Raw genomic sequence first — 19,525 nt, 5'->3', positions numbered from 1 at the left:
TTATACATGTAAAGTCTATGACGCGAATTTGCACTTTTTGGGCACGCGCCACGCGCTCAATATCGACCCGATCGAGCTGAGACCCCTCAAAGGCACGTCGCGCATCCTTGATCTATAAGTTGTGCAAATTTCACCGGGCTAGGTGCAACGGTCTGGCCTGTAGTCCACGCAAAGCACCACCAAGTCGGGACCTCGGTAACGGACAGACGCACCCTCCTCAAATAGTAATATAGACTAGGTGCAACGGTCTGGCCTGTAGTCCACGCAAAGCACCACCAAGTCGGGACCTCGGTAACGGACAGACGCACCCTCCTCAAATAGTAATATAGATGGAGGTGTGGAAGGGGTGCGTTTTTGGAGAATCTTTTTCTTCGCGTGATGGTAAATCATCTGGTAAATATATGCTGTATGCAAGTTTGCAAGTGTTCGAGGAATGCAATGTGCAATAACTACGGGCATTTTTTTCGCTCCTGTGGCGAACTCAAGGTCGACCGTATAGGTATTTGACGGGTTAGTGAATTAGTGAATTAGTGGGCAGGCTGACTGACTGACTGACTGACTGACTGACTGACTGACTGACTGACTGACTGACTGACTGACTGACTGACTGACTGACTGACTGACTGACTGACTGACTGACTGACTGACTGACTGACTGACTGACTGACTGACTGACTGACTGACTGACTGACTGACTGACTGACTGACTGACTGACTGACTGACTGACTGACTGACTGACTGACTGACTGACTGACTGACTGACTGACTGACTGACTGACTGACTGACTGACTGACTGACTGACTGACTGACTGACTGACTGACTGACTGACTGACTGACTGACTGACTGACTGACTGACTGACTGACTGACTGACTGACTGACTGACTGACTGACTGACTGACTGACTGACTGACTGACTGACTGACTGACTGACTGACTGACTGACTGAATGACTGAATGACTGAATGACTGAATGACTGAATGACTGAATGACTGAATGACTGAATGACTGAATGACTGAATGACTGAATGACTGAATGACTGAATGACTGAATGACTGAATGACTGAATGACTGAATGACTGAATGACTGAATGACTGAATGACTGAATGACTGAATGACTGAATGACTGAATGACTGAATGACTGAATGACTGAATGACTGAATGACTGAATGACTGAATGACTGAATGACTGAATGACTGAATGACTGAATGACTGAATGACTGAATGACTGAATGACTGAATGACTGAATGACTGAATGACTGAATGACTGAATGACTGAATGACTGAATGACTGAATGACTGAATGAATGAATGAATGAATGAATGAATGAATGAATGAATGAATGAATGAATGAATGAATATTAGATAGATAGATAAGTTGGTGAATAAATGAATTTGATAAGGACTGACCGACAGAATGAACGTACCAATGAATGAATGAATGAATGAATGAGGAAAGGAATGAAGAAATGAAGTGATTTGAAAGTTAGGCTTTATTTTCTCACAACGGCATGTTTGTCTAGTGTCCTTTCGTCACCATGTTTCTGGTTTATGCGAGACAAGATGATAGGGGGATCATGAGGAAAGCTTTCCGATTCATGCTCCCTCGCCACTTTCTCTCTTTCTCATATGTCATATGTCATGTGCCGCGACGCAACATATACCGTCTCCGAGAGGTGTGTTTTACATGAACTTTCTTCCCTGAACATTTGTACATAGAAAATCAGTTTCGCTAAACACACTTTCGACCACGATCACCGGTGTAGGTAAGACTTAGGTAGGAGTAGGACTTGGTACAACCGATGCTGGAATAAGTCGACGACATGCACGTAATGCACATACGTAATTACAGTCTTAACTCTCTCTCTCTCTCTCTCTCTCTCTCTCTCTCTCTCTCTCTCTCTCTCTCTCTCTCTCTCTCTCTCTCTCTCTCTCTCTCTCTCTCTCTCTCTCTCTCTCTCTCTCTCTCTCTCTCTCTCTCTCTCTCTCTCTCCCCCTCTCCCTCTCCCTCTCCCTCTCCCTCTCCCTCTCCCTCTCCCTCTCCCTCTCCCTCTCCCTCTCCCTCTCCCTCTCCCTCTCCCTCTCCCTCTCCCTCTCCCTCTCCCTCTCCCTCTCCCTCTCCCTCTCCCTCTCCCTCTCCCTCTCCCTCTCCCTTCTTCCCTCTCCCTCTCCCATTTTAACTTCGATTCACACGTTTGTCTATTTCGTGTCGCGCAGGTGAAGCCCGGTGAGACCATCCCAAGTATCGCCGCCTTCTACGAGTGCCTGCCGGGCGAGCTGAAGGAGCTGAACCGACTGCAGTTCAAGAAGACCATTCTGCCGGGCCAGGTGTTGCGTGTTCTGGATCGGCGATCCACTCCAGAGCCGACCCAGAGCCAAGGTCAGACGATAACACAGTGATAAACGGCTGGCTGCAGCTCTTTTTCAATATCCGTAATGATCGAAATGGCTAGCTGACTGACGTGTTGTCGTTATATTTTGTGTGGCACAGGAGCTGATGCTCTGCAGTGCCTGATAGGCTCGTGCCACTGCCCCCAGCGCCTCCAATCTTATCTATCGATGTGTTCTTTTTGTGAGGGTCTTTCAAAGGCCTGGATGTGGTGTGTTACTGCCAGTTATCTTGTTTATTGCTGTCCAGTATCCAGTTCCGTCGTAATTAGTGGTGCGTCTCTGTGTGTGGCGCGTTCTCAGGAGGCGGTGACGCCGACCAGGAGCCCCCATCGGACAGCGGAGGGCTGTCGATCAGACACCGCTCGCGGTCCACACCGAGCGGCTCGCACGGAACGGCCCGTGCCGGGGACGACACGAACGGCAAGCAGCACATCCAGATCCGCCGGACGCGACTCTTCACGGAGTCCGAGGTGATTACGGTGGTGGTATAGTCTGAAATGACCAATTTTTAAAGGGACCCTCCCACCTTCAAAAAAGTTAATGAATTGGCATGAAAGTGATGTCGTTCGGCTCAGAAAGAGCAAAAACGAATATCCACCAAATTTCATCGAAAAATATTCACCGGTTTTCAAGATATTAGACTTTTACTTTTGTTTACTTTTTGGGATCTCCGCTGTTCCTATAGCGACTTTATTTGAAAGTGCGGCATTTGTTGCGCGCAAAGCAGCATATACCACCGCGTGCTACAAAACGTTTTAGTCAAACATTTAAAAATCGTTAGATATCTGCAATGACGTCACACATTCAGAGGGGTATTCCTATGCATTAGCCCCTCTGAATCAAAATGCTGCAATTTTGAAATTCAATATTTCCGACTTAAGGCATTTCTCGATGTTGTGAGTGCCGAAACCGGTAATTGTGAGCCAGGGACCCCATTTTGGCTATCTCAACTCAAATCTAATGCTAAGGTGGGAGGGTACCTTTAAGCTTTTGATTTTCTGCAAGATCGAATATCCAGCGTGGTGGTATTCAATCTGATGCTCTTTGCGTGAAAATCTAGCGGATGTTGTATGACGGAGCATTTTTGACGCTTTTCATGACGCGGTTTCTATTCTGACCGTCACGACTCCCCACTCTGCTATGTCATTACTCTCTTCGGGATCAGTCATTACGGTTGTACCTCTCTGTGTCGTCAGGGCGTGGCGGTGGGCACGCTAATCATGACGCCCAACTCGCTCATGTTCCGCCCGAACGTGTCCGACCCGCTGGTGGTGGACCGCGGCGTGGAGTACTACACGGTCGACGTACCGGTACGGTACCTGGTGACGGCCGAATACTATACGGAGCCGCCCCACCACAGCCCCGCCGCCGCCTCACAACAGTGAGTGGATGATACGAGCTAGTTAGTGAATAGTGGGGTATGCTGAGAGATGTGATGTGGGGACGGTAAAGTGATATGCGGTAGTTTTGTTGAAATTGCGCTTAGATTGGGATTCCGTTTGCGTTGTTCGTCAGGTTTTGTTTATCATGTTTTTTTTTTTTTTTGTTATCGAGAACATGTGGAGATAATATGTTTCGGAATTTAATATTAACATGTCTATGTCATCGTTCCACAGCCGAGAGGCACATCGAGAATCGTTCAGCTCCAAGGAAAAGCGTCGGAGCTCGGCACCGGACCCTACGACTTCGGAAGGGGGCGCTAAGGTCGAGACGTCCACCACAGATGACTCGCACATCACCGTATCTGGCGGCAAGCGACCCTGTTCCACCAGCTCGGACGATGGACAGGGTCCAGAGGGATCCACCACCGCTCTCGGAGACAGTAAACCCTCGTCACCACAGAAGCCAAAGACGGACACTGGATCCAAACCCGACCCGGGTGAACCGGGCGACCCGGGCAGCCCGGAGAAGCGTAACGACTCGAGCCCGGCCGGCGCTGACCGCTCGCCGTCTTCCCCGGCCAGTGCGGGCGAGGCCAAGCGGCCGGCGTACGGTAGGGGGTCGAGGGACGGTCGGGCCAGCTTCTCCGCGCCGCCGCCGCCGCAGGAAGGAGACGAGGAGTACGGATCGCCTCTGTCCAGTGTCATACCCATCGTGTCCTCAGTGTCGTCCGCGACAGAGGGCTCCGAGTGGTGAGTCCGCTGGGTGACTGTCAGAGCGGGGCGGCTTAGCCAAGTAGTTACCAGGATGGCGATTTTTTGCTTAAATGTCCCTCGACGGGACACTTAGAGGACATTCATTGCTTGTTGTCATGCGGATTTGTGTGATCTGCAAAAAGGAAGCCGGGAATCTCATTTTCATATACATTCTTTGCAGAGACCGCTATAAGCTGCATTTAAGAGACAATGCGGATTATTCAGTGTCATGGAAAAGAAGCTTGTTACGGTCTGGAAGCCTTGCGTCTTATGCTCCTGCTCATAAAGGCGGGGCATAATACCGTCTTTGTCAACCAGTTAGCAGCCGCTGTGTAGTTTTCCGTCGACTGTTGTCTACTAACTAGAAAGCTCCTTCTTCCACCCATGTCTGAGAGGACTGTGCTGCCTGCATATATCCCTTTCCCTGCAGTCCCGATATCCCCTTATCTGACTCGACCTCCGTGTCTCACGCAGCTCACTGCCGCTGTCTACGAGCCTGCGCAGCCAGGGCTCAGTCGGTGTCCCTTCCCCGGCACCGGAGGCCACCGCTACGGGAGAGGCGCAGGATGATAAACAGAACACCGAAGCAGCTGAACGGTAGGACAAATAGTCTGATGTCTTGCTTGAAACTAAAGGTTTATGTGGAAGAAACGAAAATCAGGATTAAGGTTCAATGTCCCTTGGAATTATGATTCGTTGATATGTTAGTCAACATTGTGGATAGTTCATTCACTCACATTTTTGTCTCCTTTCAGCGCAAAGACCATTGCTCTCCGGAAAGGCTCTACTGGCTCGGAACACTCGCTCAAGAACGAAATAGCTTTTGACGAGAAGCCTTCACTGTTCAAGGCAGCAGACGGTATGTTTTCGGTTTATTCGTTTTGAACGTCGAAAAGCTTGTTCGATTTTGTTAATCGCCTATAACTAGTCACTTTCCATTTCAACGAATTTTGCCGCTCTGTTCGTATAAGCTGCTGAGTGTTGATTGAAACACTACCCCCTCTCTCCCTTGGCCAGCCTGTCTCTAGTCTGACCTACCTTCCCCTTATTCAGAGCTGCTGTGGGTGTACACCCCGATGGTGTCTGTACCTCCTGTCCTGCCCCTCCCTCTGCCAGCCTGTCTCTGGCCTGATCCCCCTCCCCGTATACAGAGCTGCTGCGGGTGCATACCCCGGTGGTGTCGCAGCCACCTCTTTACCTGGAGATGGTGACGGGAAAGACGCGCGGCCGGCTGCTGCCCCGCTCAGAGCGCACCAAAGTCATGTTCTGTGGCCAGCGCCGTCTGCCCTCGCGTGTGCTGTTCGCCGTACCCCGAGACAGGTGAGGTGGTCTAGGAACTGTCGTGGGAGGGTTCTCAATAGTGTGGTTTACGAGAATGTGACGAAAGCATTATGCAGAAACCGATATTGGAAGTAATCGGTAAATGTGAAAGTTCGATCAGAGGCTGTAGGACGTGGTATTTAGATATTGCAAACTGCATACATTACGTCCGTTTGTGCCTGACAATGCAAATAACCATGCATGTGATTTGTGTGCTGAGATGACCTGTTTTATTGCTGTCTCGTACTTTATACCTTATCTGCGCCTGCCGTTCTCGGATCATTCGCAGTATATTCCTTGTCGCACGAAACATCGCCGGTGCTTGACTGACCCGAATCACTCCCCCACTCTCAGATGCGAGGAGCTGCACCAGTTCATCACCCAGTGGACGCCGGAGCTCTCTGACGATGTCGATCTAACAACCAAGCTGCAGCGCCAGGGCTTTGAGCAAATCGACTCTGACGACGGTAAGCGGTCCCCTGTCTTATTCAATCGCTCAGCCGAGGCGGCTCGTTTTTCCACTGCTATTGAATCTCAATCGCGCATTCATCCATTCCGGATTTGTGAAATCGCCCATCCACGATGCGTTGGACGCGTGTTGACTGAGGCGGGCTGTTTGTGGCAGATATCTGGGAGCCGGAGGAGCTGGAGGGCGACTGGGAGGAGGTGGATTTCGGCGGGTACCCGCTCGGGAGAGGAGCAAAGGTGAGTACAGCTGTTGATGTTCACATGGGTGCTGGTGTGGCGGTGTGGTGTGATCTATTAGATAAAAAAAATTGTTCTCTCCCTGATGGTAGACTGTAGAATAACCTGATTGCATGATTGTAGAGTAACTGATAACGGATTGACAATTTTTTTTTTGCCTGTCTTTTTACTTTGAGTAGAAAAATACGGGAAAGTTTCCAACACTCCCGAGAACCTGTCTGTGATGTAGCTATGTTGAATGCGACACAAACGATAGTCCTTAAAAACGGATTTAACAAGATTATGTCGTGCGCAATTCACAACCGCAGAAAAGAATTTTAAATGGCTCAACGCAATCCTCAACATTTGATGAATGGTACTTTGCGCAATAGTATGTCTGTTCGGTATGTTTAGTTATAATTGATTCATTAGCAACACATTCATGCACAGCCCACAATCACAAATTGCATCCCACTCAGCAATGAACCAATGCTAGCACCGAGCCGGGTTTGTGATTCCGATCTCGGTCGTAAAGCGTGCAGCGTCGACTCTGTCTCCGAGAAACTGGCCGAGAGAGCCCCAAAACTGGCCGAGAGAGACCCAGAACAAAACTGGCCCGGGAAGGCCCAGAACTGGTTTCCGCCTACCTGGATTTGCGTCGAAATATGTTTCTCGGTAAACACCTTCATCAATAATGCTGTGACATTTTGCAATGCCTGCCGTCATGCCGCGGCCGTGGCTCGCCTTGCAAGGGCTATTGTGCATTGCAGAACGCATATTTCGGAGAAAGATGGACGGGCTCGGCATTTGCTCCAAAGGGCATATGGGCGCGGGGCTGGTGAACAAACCTCAGCCGTGTATGTCAAACGGCGCACGTGCCGGTCGATGACAGGAACGGACAGATATGACAGCCGGCCTGGGACGGCGATGGGAGCACGGGTTTGCCGTCTCGTACACGTGCCGTGTGACCTATGGGTGACCTGGTTGTGGTGTGGGGTACACGGGTCCACCGACCTGTTATTTCTGCTGTTGCACATCTTGACATGTCGCGTCATAGACTTATCTGGATAGTCTTCAGAAAACTTAGTCACATTTTAGTGGCATGGTGACGAAATTGCATGTGCCATTGCGACATCTTGTGCCATTTGCCATACCAAAGTTATCCATCTGAACGTCATTAAAAGGATCCTGCCAAGGTTTTTCGACGTGTTCATTGGCAAAGGCATTGCTAGTTTTTGCATTCGATTGCGTTTGCTGTTTTTTTTTTCTCCAAATATCTTGCGGAGCGGAACGGGTGTTTCGAGCAAAAAGTCGCATATTGAAATTTCAATTGCATTTGTGTTTAAGTTTTTATCCTGCTAACTTAAGCAATTAGACCTGAATCTGTAATTAGATCAAGGCCGTGTTAGAGCTGCAGAACGCACGCACTTGTTACAGTTAACGCTTAGAAAGTCGTCTTCGCTCGGCAGCCAGCACACTCCGCTATTTTTAGGCGTAACTAATTTGTAAGTAGCTTATTTTTATCTCTTCGTACCGACCACAGATAAACCTTAACGCTTGATTACCATTAACCTCTACACAGCCAAGTAAGAGAGTAAGCACGCCAAACTTAATGTGTGACTCAGGCTGACTAATACGGAGATTTGCTAATCGCCTGTGCAATTGCATGTGTGGTGGGCGCTGCCGAGTGGTGTCATTTCCAATCGATTCTGTCGCTCACAAAATCGGTCGGTCGGTCGGAGGGTCGGGGGGAGGGGGGTGAGTTGGCGTGTCTTGATGACCCACTAACCCGCCCAGCCGGGTCGGCGTGCAAAATGCAATAACTCTATCTATCTGCAGGGCGTCATTGATTGATTAAACGTGGTATTGTGTTCCAGAAATGGCTGGCCATGGCCCGTAAAAAGTAATCACACAACAGTGGCTAAGACGTGTCACTTTTTCGATGCGTCTCTGATAAGCAGAATGTTCGGACACTGCACGCAAAGAGATAAGCAGTCTTGACTATCAACCAAAATGTCTCAATAATTAAAGGGACTATCCCACCTTTAACATGGGGTTTGAGTTGAGATAGCCAAGTTTGCGGCGAGGTTCAGAAACCACTATCTATCTAGGTTGCAACCCCCGCGGCCTCTTGGTGTTGAAGAAATTCGTTCCCTTCATTTGAAAATGGGCCTTGCGCAAGGCCCTATCTTCAACATGGAGCGACCGTTAGTGTGACGTCACCTCGTTTAGTCATTCTGATTTAAATAGGTTTGTTCGTTGAAAAATCGCTTAAAACTTGGTCTGAACTTTGTTTTGGTGCCTACAGAGTAAAAAGAATCAGCTTTATGACAGTAATGTGGCCTGGGGAAGGAGGTAATTTTGGGCTGTGACGTCACATATTTGAAAGTTTGTGTTTGGAATATGGGAAGCCTAAGATGTTTAATGAAAAATAAATGCCAGAACGTGTTCCTGGTCATCCAATCTATAAAGTCGGGCACAATTTAACTGGTTTTAACAACATTTTAGAAGGTGGGATAGTCCCTTTAAACGAAGCCAAGTTTGCATGTGATGCTTTTCGTGTCCGATGCATAATATGATTACAAGAAGCAAGAACATTTCAAATAGGAGATTAAATTGCACCTTATCATAGGCTACTTTATAATGCGTCTAGTTGTCTATAAGTCAATCTCATTTTGACGTCATCAAATTATATTTTCCATGTCTGCAACAGATACAAAAAGTCGATCTGGTGTGCCTGAAAAAAAACTTTAATAACAGCCTCCCTGTTTTCTGAGAAAGCGTGCCCGTCAGTCGATTAGGTGCATGTATTTAGTTACCTACCCTGGATCAGCGGGCTCCTCAGTGGTCGGTTCTGGGTCGGTTCAGGCGGATAGCCAACAGCCATGACGTCACTTATTCGTGATAGTTTCAGCTGACCCATCATGACTTGGTTCATTTCTCCATGTTCATATGCATCATCGTTCGGTGATTGTGCGTGGACGTGGCATTGGAACGGTTTGGCGGAACTTTGCAGCGGATGTCAGCTGATCTGTAGTTGTAGAAAGAGTTGTAATGAGGTCATACCGGAACTTCTGGTCCATTGAGTGCCAGGCTTGGCTCCACGAATATCCGTGAGCATTATCACCCCGTTGGTCACGTCGTGCGAGCCCGTGAAGCCATTCTTAGGGCATGCCATATGTTTGGTCTTCCCGGTCCCAAGTTTGTCTCGTGAAACATGACTGTCGGAATAGGGCTTAGTCATGTTCCAAACTTCTGCAAACATAGTTGGGTATTCCAAAGCTTGGCGACTAGCCGTCAGAATCTACATACTCTCTTCCTCGTTCTTCTTCTCTCGTGTTATCGCCCTTATCACTGAAGCCGATTGTCATGATGGGTTACGAAATGAAGGTCGTTCTCTCGTAGTTGAGTTCATAATAGATGACGATCCACCATCCGCACTGAAAACAAATCTACTCTTCTCTCGTGAGTAAACTCACGGAAGAGCGGTTATATGGACACCACCTATTTGACGGCCCCAGCGACCGGTTAATCAACTCACCACATGCCGGTCAACTTTCCGAAGAAACGTGCGTTTACTCATGCATATTTACCCACGCTCGATGAGTTAACTCATTGTGAAAACTCATGTATCGCTGGTTACTCATTTCCGTTACTCTCATTCTGTGAGATAATTTACTCATGGATGGGCGGTTTTATGGACACCACCTATTTGACTGCGCCAGCGACCGGTCAATCTACTCACCTAACTCATTGTGAAAACTCATGTATCGCTGGTTACTCATTTCCGTTACTCTCATTCTGTGAGTTAATTTACTAATGGATGGGCGGTTTTATGGACACCACCTATTTGACTGCGCCAGCGACCGGTCAATCTCCTCACCTCTTACCAGTCAACCTACCTATCAGTCATAGGTAACGTTGACCGGCAGGAGATGAGTAGATTTTCCGCTGTTAATATTACGGATAACGCGACTTATCAGATTTTCATTCCCATCTTGCGTGTTATTTTGTGTGTAAAATAGCATGCAAGACGAGGAAGAACATCCAACAAGACCATACACTATCCGTAATACTAACACCGAGCAATGACACCGAACACAGAAACGTGGTCGTTTTGTAGGAACAATCAACAAGATATCGATTGATCTGTAAAACGACAAGTGCGTGGACACCTATTGTCATGCCATGGGCGACATAAAATTGACAAAATAATAACCCTGCGCTCATTTTGTACTGTTTATAACGAATGACAAGTCAAGAGAACAGCAAAGTTAAATCTGTATTTCATGCACATACGAACAAGCAAGCTGGACAACCTATTATGGACGGTAACGCTCAATGATCATAGCTGGTTGCAAGACCAGACCAGCTATAGGAACCGATCATAAGGAGCAGACTATTATACCAAGTAGCTTTCTATTTCACAGTCTTATGTGCGATTATGTTATTTCGTATTCTATAGAAAGGTCGTGCAACCATGGCATGTGAAAGACGCAGTTTCCGAATAATCATACGCAAAAACAGTTTCAATGGTTTGGTTAACTGATACATTTACGACTCCAAAGCTCTGCCTGTGCTTAACATCAAAGTGCCTTGTATCTCATTCATTAGCGTCCAACGTTTCACGTCTCTTAACGGTTAAGGGACACTCTGCAGCAAAACATAAACGAACTGCAACAAGCTAATTCAACTGCAACTAGTTATAATGACAAAAACTTGCGGAACAGAAAACAGAAACAAACAGAGAAAAGTATGAGGCACCAACAGAACTCTGCCGGTCAGTCTCTGTCCCGGCAGCTGGTCACTTAAGTCGACCGCCGAGGTTATAGCTCTTTGAACTCGACAACCGTCTCATCCTCCACGTAGAGCATGCCAGCTCGAACTTGCGGCCATGGGTACTGGGGATAGCTGAAACACAGCTCCGTGCTCGCCAGCGCGGTGCAGCAGGTGGTCGACTGCATCGTCTGCAACGAGAACAAATATTTTCGATATTATTAATGGTTATATCCCGAGCAAGTTGCCTCGGGTCGATTAACGCATATTTTATTCTCGAGTGATGTAACGGTTTTATCCCGAGCCGTCAGGTGAAAAAAAAAACAGGAACTTTGAGAGCAGAAAAGAAAATATACACACCCGGGGCTGGGGACAATTTAATTATGTCACCGAGTTTTTGCCGAAGTTCCGAGGGTCATTAGACCCGAGGTATTTCGATAAAATACGAGGTTATATGATTAAATTGCCAGCCCTAGGGCAAGTTCATTTCCAAACATGCAACGCTCACAAATGTTCACAAAGTCCATAAGTGCTGCTAAATAAATTAAATTTAACAGAGGGCCGGACAACGTCCTTGACGACGGGCAGGGCAACATATTATTCAGACGGAGGCTGAGCGGAGCGAAGCCGTATTCATCCAAATGAACATTCACTCTCTATACCCACCGATAACGAGCCAGCTCTCCTCAATGTCCATCGCCGGCGGCCCGCTCGCGCTGGTGCCCTCACCGGGGTCGGCGGTGGCGGCCGTGACCTCCGCATCGACAGAGGTGCTGCGACTCTGAATAACAAACAAATGGATGCTATTAATGTACGCCACAACAATAAATGCACAGTTACGGTCAGCCATTCTATTTTGAACAGAGTTTCCTGAGAGCAAACTAATGCACCGGTGCTGGGAGAAAATGTCATCTGATTTTGCAACTTTTAATGTTTAATTTTGCTGCAATACGTTCTACTGGTTTGTTTAAAAAGCGGGCATTAAAACATGTTTAAAAGGTCAGGTCAGGTAAAAAAAGGTCAAATTTTGAAGTTAATTGTTTTGCATAAAATGGGTATTGATTCGATGCAGCTCGTCACGGGGAGTCTAATGGTGGTCTTTGTTTTGCGCTACGGGGTCTAAAATTGCGAAAAATTGAGTTTGAAAATTTGACGTCATCAATTTTGAAGTTTTTTTTTCGCTATAACTTCGCCAAAAAAGAGGTATCAATCTCAAATTTGGTATGTGGATAGAAGGCGGTAAGGACTATCACATATGTACCGGTTTTTGCGAAATTCAAAAAACTTTTTGGATTTTTCGGCTATTATATTCAAAAAATCTATTTTTGATTTTTGGGGGTCAAAATCCAAAAATTTGAAAAATCTGAGATAACAGTTTTGTAGCGCTGTCAATTCTACAGCTTTTATGCCTTTATCGTTTTTCTGTATTTGCAAAGCCATAGGCCTGGCAGGTCTTCCCGCGAAACCCTTTTTTGGGTCGAAAACGGCAGAACATGACGTCACTCTGACGTCGTTTCCGGCGAACCTATCATAGCCTTTGGAAAAAGTTTTGGTCATAATGTGTAAAATTGATGTCCGGGAGGATACTGAAAGTTTGGTGACGATCGGCGCAGCGGTGCTGGAGATATATCGAAAAGTCTGGAGGGGGGCAAAAAATAGCCCCCCCCCCCCCACCAGGGCGCGGGTTAACGTCCATGGGAAACTGCAGTGTGGCATGGACACTGGCCAGCCTGCGAGTCATGTGCACAAGGAATATTTGTGGTGAAATATCATCTGAGAACAGCCAATAAGCAGTTTCAAAAACATTTTTCACCAGACACCAAGCACAGCATTCCAACCTACCCACCTTCGACCTAAATCATTTTTATAATAGCTGGGCACCTGTGAACTTGCATATTTTGTCATTTGTTTGCATTTACATTTTGGTATTCCTCTGATATGCATGTCACAGATAGCTTTTGGATGGTACTGGTATTTTTTTGTCTTTAGCAGTGATAAACCATCAAAATAGGTCAAAATTTTCTTTTTTACCCTGAATTTTAAGGCTCTGAAAACCTGATATATTTTCTAATTCAGCGCATATAGATTATAGATGTTACGCTGGACATGCACTGAAGCTTTTGGCATGCAATTTTGCCACTACAAGCATGACCCTGGCTATGTGCATATTAATAATATAAGCTAATTCTGCCTGTGACCCTGGATCTGGATGTACAGTGGTCTATAAATTCATTGTATGCTGCTTGAAAGGCAGTCTGATACCTAAACTGCAGTATGATGTGGACGCAGGGTCACACATGTGAACTTCCTGGCCCCTTTTCTGTATATTAATATCCCAGGCATGCATATAGGTTAGCAAAGAGAGCTGTCGTTTAATTCCCCGGTATTTGCCACGCACAATACACTTAAAAAAGCAAAATATCTGGTATTTTACTCACCTTAACTTGCAGCACGCGACTCCCCCTGCACACACGGATCCGGCCGGAACAGAAATGGCGGCGAGGCGGCCTATGATCCATCGGTAAAGAAACACGTCAAAAACGAGTTTGATAACCGGTCGGCTGTGAGTACGCTTTTTACACACGATTTGTGATTTTATTTACTCATAATTCATTTCCAGAACTCGCTTTCTACAGATTTAGTGAATGCATGATTCGTGAGTACGATAATTACGCGCAATACATGAGTCAAGAAACTCGCATTTCCTGACAGACAAGCATTATTTCATGCGTTCGGGGCCGCCTTACTCATGGATGGAAGGTCATTGATTTCTTTGTATGAGTTTTTGTAATAAGTAAACCAGAACTCAGGGCTAGGAATGCTTCATACACGAGTAAACCAGCGGTTGAAACTCATTAGCGGCTGGTAAAATGACCTTTACTCTCCATATACGAGTAGATTTGTTTTCAGTGCGGGACTTTCGGGTTGTCGTCATGATTTGAAGTTCCGCTTCCGGCTCCACCACTCCGATGCCAGGCCGTGCCAGGCATCGGTGATCGGAGATCTTTTAGATCGTTTTCAAGCGTTTCTTTTTTCGTAAAGTGCTTACAGCATTGCAGCTTATATGTATGAACGGTAATATCCAAAGCTTGGCGACTAGCCGTCAGAATCTACATACTCTCTTCCTCGTTCTTCTTCTCTCGTGTTATCGCCCTTATCACTGAAGCCGATTGTCATGATGGGTTACGAAATGAAGGTCGTTCTCTCGTAGTTGAGTTCATAATAGATGACGATCCACCATCCGGGACTTTCGGGTTGTCGTCATGATTTGAAGTTCCGCTTCCGGCTCCACCACTCCGATGCCAGGCCGTGCCAGGCATCGGTGATCGGAGATCTTTTAGATCGTTTTCAAGCGTTTCTTTTTTCGTAAAGTGCTTACAGCATTGCAGCTTATATGTATGAACGGTAATAATTTTGGGAAGTCCAATAATATACCAAGATGGGAAATGAGTGGATGCATGAGGAAAGTCGTTAACTGGAGGGGAGGGTCTAACGTAACTTCAAAATTTGCTCTATTTGGTGGGCTCTATTTTGTGGTGAGACTGGAAGTTTTTTGAGGTCCATCTTCCCATGACTATAGAGTCTTACCTGGGAAGTCTAGCTTAGTCGATACGGCGAAGAAGACTATTTTAGTGGGACGCAGCGCAGCGAGACGTTTAGAAATTAAGCTCGACAAGTTTAACGTTAGAAAACTTATCAAGGCCTTTCAAAGGTAATTGTGCACCTAGGCGTATATGTGCCTTGAATTGGCCTTTAATTCATAACAAGCTGAATTTTGTTACAAGCTAACGAGAGGTCATTGATCGCGGTTTGTGTAGATACATGCGCTAGAGTACCTGGATTGGTCTTTGAAAACCCACGTAGAATGACGTGATTTGGGAGTGATCATTTCGCTAGCGTATGGTGGATTTCCTGTTTTATGACCACCTTTTATTGCCAATCAATTTCCCTAAGCTCGGTTTATACTATGTCTAATCTTGTACTGGAATTCGTTCCGGGCGTCCAATGTATTGACATCGTGCTCTGCGCGGCAATTAGTAATAAATTATGTTTGTCAGAAGCCGTAGGAGTTTTATTTGTTATGCGACTGGTTAAAGACCGCTCATTAGACTAATCTGGTTTATGTTTTACCAAATAGCTGGACTCTACCCTGGAGTCTGAGTGGAAAATATGGCTGCAACTTCCACAACGAACGTTACGCGCTGTTGATGGAGCGAAGTTGGTTTTGCCCTCCTCAATCGAGGCATACATCAGATCGTTGCGTTCCAATTCGGCTGATGCAAATGACCATGCGTGCTGGCTAGGTCTGTCGCCCACTCTGCAAGCTCGGCGTGAGTTCATGGTAAGCCACTCTCGGCCGGACGCAGCAAAAAGTGGAGGTCGACGCCCACTGTGTCCGGCGGCGGTCCGGGCCAGCCCTTTCTCTGGTCGGAGCGGCCCGGCCGGCCGGGCGGCTGCCGGTGGCGGTGCCTGGCGGCGCCGCGCCGGCCGGGCCGCCGCGGGCTGCCCCGCTCACTGGACCGCTCACCGGGCGGCACCCGTCAGTTGTGTGAGAGCCGGCGGACGGTGAGGGCGCACGTGCTGTGCCGGTGATCAGGGGGAGCTGCGCTGCGGTCCAGACATGACCGAGACCGGAGTTCACCTGGAGATGCCGTCGCCGGGCTCGCCGCGAACGCCGAAGACGGGTAAAATCCATATCCGAGTGTCGGACTGGATCGCCTCAGTGAAACGTATGGTGAAGAAGAAGAAACTGCTGCCCAAGCTGCGTCTGCGGAAGAAGGCCAAGAAGGTAACTATGAGGTCTTGATGCATGTGCCGTGTGTTTCGCATCACGTTTACTGGCTGCCTGATGTTGAGCGTACCATGATCGTCCAGTGACCAACTCATGCTGCCGATTGAAATCCATAGTAGACGTAGTCGCAACAGTGCGCTGCCAGAAAACTGGCTTCTGAAACCAATTAGAGAAGCGTTTCCCTGTGTTAGGCAATGGGTTTTACTTTCCGCTCGCTTGCCGAACGTTTTTGCAATGGAACAATGATGTTCGAACTTCATTGTGTCGGTCTTGAGCTCCCGAATCATTGTGTCGGACGGTCCTCAAGGCCCGGAGCCCGTTTACTGGTGCAGCTAACTCCAGAATGTTGACCAGCGTTAATGGCTGCAAACTATTCAAACAGCTGAACTGACCTTCGGCTGCCCCAGTCGGGATTCTGTACGGCAACGTTTTACAATGACGGTTTCAAGCAAGTCCGTGCGATTGTGAACACTGAACAGTTCCGTCTAGTCGCAACAAACGTTTCGTGAATCATACCATTAGGAAGTCTACGATGAAAGGCATAGCACTGAAGTGTTCAAATAGTTAGCCGGACAATTGCCATTTTCATTCCACTGTCGTTGACCGTTCTGTTTAAACGTGTGAGTGAAGCACGCTTCACAGTTCACACTACGGTACAAGCTTACGCCCATAACCACATGGTGCTAACACTACGTGACTTTGGTAGGTCAAGCGTGGCATAGAGACGACGTTCCACGCTTCACCGCTTCAGACATGCTACTGTCAGTCGCGTGACACAGCTCAATGACAGCTGCGGCTCTCATCTGCCACTGACGCGCCTCTCATGCCCGGGGTGCCGGTGCGTCTCATCCGTCTACCCTTCCCGTTCAGCACGGCTCGTCAGCGCTCCGTTCTGGCCGCCGCGCGCGGCTCGGAGGTCCGACCTCCACCGCTGACCCCGCCGTTCAGCTCCGACGGCGGCGGCGACCTCGGAGCGCCGTCGGTTACGTCAGCCGACGGTGGTAGACGCTAATTTGCGCGAGGCCCGTCTGCGACCCAGATTGGGGCTCAGTTGGTGAGTCCTGCCGTCAAACGAGGCTAGGACGGGGTTCTCGTGGCTGTCTGCTGGCTTTGGACAAGAAGCGGGATAAATGGTGGAGGGGTTATCGGGTTTTAAAGGTGATAAAGGTGACGATAGCGAAAAGACGAACGGCCAGGGAAGGTCGTGCTCCTGATCCGTACTGGGATGGATGGAAACTGTGGACGGTTACGTAAAAGTCAGCTTTGGAGGGTCAGCACGACGCTGCAGTCCCTACCAGCTACCTGAGTACGGGTTTCATCACGTATCAAAATTTGTCGGTGGATGGGCCAATCCCATGCCCTGAGATGGCCTACTGTGTGCTTTAAGATCTCTGATCTTAAAGTGCTTGAACAAAGTTACGACCAACGAAAGTCGAAACATAAAAAACATGCCAAAACGCCTCTTATTGTTCGAGCCTACCGTTAAAGGCAATGATAGGTTCGTTTCCCAGGCACATACGGTCGCAATCAATTTTGTCACTTCCTGTCGTTTTAAATCCACAAAGTGCTGACACCATGGAAACCCATCTGAATTACTATCCATCCTTTTGAATGGGAGCCGGCGCTGGCTGCTCTGACCCTAGGGTCACCGTCACCGGCCAGTAGCCACCGTCACAGTCACCTCTGCCTGTTGTTCCGCCGGGATACTGTGACACAGCACAGCCTCTGTTGTTCCGCCGGGGACTGTGACACAGCACAGCCGACCGGATGTCGGTCGCGCACCTGCCCGTCAGCGGTGGTGGGGTGGGGCTGATGGACGTGATTCGGTCAGAGATTGCACGCCCCGGATATTGGTGCAAAAGTGAGCTGACGTGCAGCGGGAGCCGTGTGACGCTAGGTTTGGGCAGTTATTGTTTTCCTTCTCCGGGTTACTATAGGCTAATGTTATATAACTTTTCTCCTTATTATACAGATCGTAGCTTTTCTCATGACATTGACAAGTTGTGGTACAGCATGACGAGTTAGTATCCTTGAGGTAATGAGATTCCTTAGCGCATTTGATCAGCTTCCTCGTTGTGCTTCCCTTCGCATTTCGACATTCAGAATCAGCATGTTTTCCTTTGCATTTACCTATCAGCCAGTCTGCCCGGTCAGGGTCTGTTTTTACCTAAACCTGCCCGCCTTACAAACGGGGCGCTGTCGCAATGGCCACGCATTAGCCAACAGACGCGTGTATCTCCTCACTCTGATCCATTGTTATCCTCGCTTTAGTCCCTTTGTTGTCTGCGAGCGGCCCGAGTAGGCGCCTGCAGACGCCACCGGACTTCGCAAACACCAAGGACACGGTGTAACGCAATCGGAGGCGAGATTTGTTATTGTTTTGGGCACTATGCGGCTGGTCTGCGCCGCCAGGCTTTCTGCCTGCGTGGTAGGCTGTGCCGCACTACACATATGCCTTGCGGGGCAGTCTACCAATCAGGCGTTTAGAAATCGGCTGCCGCCTAGCGTTCTGCTGCGCCGCAATGCATCAGAGGCTTCCCGCGCAGCATGTCGTAAACTCTCACCTTACGATGATAGCTTCATGACTCAATTTTACGTAATGTATTCACAGAGTGATATTATTTCGCCATATCGAAATCTGCTGCAAGACTTAGTGGTGCTGGCTATTTGCTAACTAAGCACAGATGAACTAAAAAGATATTTCATCAACACTGTCGTTCTAAATAAATAATTATTTTACCCGTCCTTCGGTTTTGCTTTTTTCGATTTCTCAGTCAATTACTGAAGATAACCGCAAGCAAGAAATGTTTTTGCAAACGGACTTGCTGTTTTAAGCTTTGTATTTTATTGTAGCCCGTTGTAATGCACATTTGCCATGCTCACGCGGAGCTGCGGTAAAAATAACACTTCCTTGACGTCACATTCATGGAACAGATTCGGTCAGTTCCTAGAACGGTCGTGTTATGGCCAGCGCAGTGTGGGTGCCGTGCTCAGCGACCCGATCTGATACTGCTGCTCAAGTCTTCAGTCCACTGTGTGGCCAACAGCCGCCCTGACCGGTCACCTCCGATCTGAATTTCAAATTGTATGTTGCAGAGGATTGATGACATGTCCGGTTGCCATTATTTACCGTACAGGCTCTGAATAAATCATAAACCTTTTGATAGGTCGAGAGCTTCCGAGGAATGCCTATTTTGTTGACATGCGTCGGTGGTTTGAAAGCTGTCGCTCTTTTTGTGAAAGATCTGATACAATTGATATACCCGATATGTAAAATTATTGTGTCGCACAAAATGTAGGCTCATCGGTTTTCACTAGCCCTTGAAAATGCGATATTGATATTTCTAAGCAAAAATCCTTGAAGATTGAGACCTGTTTTATTGAAGGGCATATTGTTTTGGGCGTTCAGCTTTTTCGT

General features: G+C 47.8%; 1 protein-coding gene and 1 long non-coding RNA gene across 3 annotated transcripts in view; one reads left to right on the top strand and one right to left on the bottom strand.

The window, feature by feature from the left end:
- LOC122366694 (oxidation resistance protein 1-like) overlaps positions 1-19,525 on the top strand; it is a 44,409-nt gene that overhangs the window by 17,410 nt on the left and 7,474 nt on the right. Inside the window, exons 4-12 of one of the 2 annotated variants that reach the window (XM_043339209.1) lie at positions 2,227-2,389; positions 2,701-2,870; positions 3,597-3,781; positions 4,017-4,532; positions 5,010-5,132; positions 5,291-5,394; positions 5,687-5,855; positions 6,210-6,322; positions 6,481-6,560. In XM_043339209.1, coding sequence (XP_043195144.1) covers positions 2,227-2,389; positions 2,701-2,870; positions 3,597-3,781; positions 4,017-4,532; positions 5,010-5,132; positions 5,291-5,394; positions 5,687-5,855; positions 6,210-6,322; positions 6,481-6,560 — 1,623 coding nt within the window. The remainder of the gene's footprint in view (positions 1-2,226; positions 2,390-2,700; positions 2,871-3,596; positions 3,782-4,016; positions 4,533-5,009; positions 5,133-5,290; positions 5,395-5,686; positions 5,856-6,209; positions 6,323-6,480; positions 6,561-19,525) is intronic. The other variant, XM_043339210.1, reaches the window with a different exon arrangement.
- LOC122366695 lies at positions 10,808-12,287 on the bottom strand. Its single transcript, XR_006253931.1, has 2 exons — positions 11,982-12,287; positions 10,808-11,506 (listed from the first exon to the last, which is right to left on the bottom strand). It is a non-coding gene; the product is annotated as an uncharacterized LOC122366695 (long non-coding RNA).

Source organism: Amphibalanus amphitrite, unplaced genomic scaffold, assembly GCF_019059575.1.
Source record: "Amphibalanus amphitrite isolate SeventyFive unplaced genomic scaffold, NRLGWU_Aamphi_draft 000825F_arrow, whole genome shotgun sequence".
Taxonomy (NCBI): domain Eukaryota; kingdom Metazoa; phylum Arthropoda; class Thecostraca; order Balanomorpha; family Balanidae; genus Amphibalanus; species Amphibalanus amphitrite.
The sequence above is the reverse complement of the archived record's forward strand: the minus strand, read 5'-3'. Positions and strand labels throughout refer to the sequence as shown.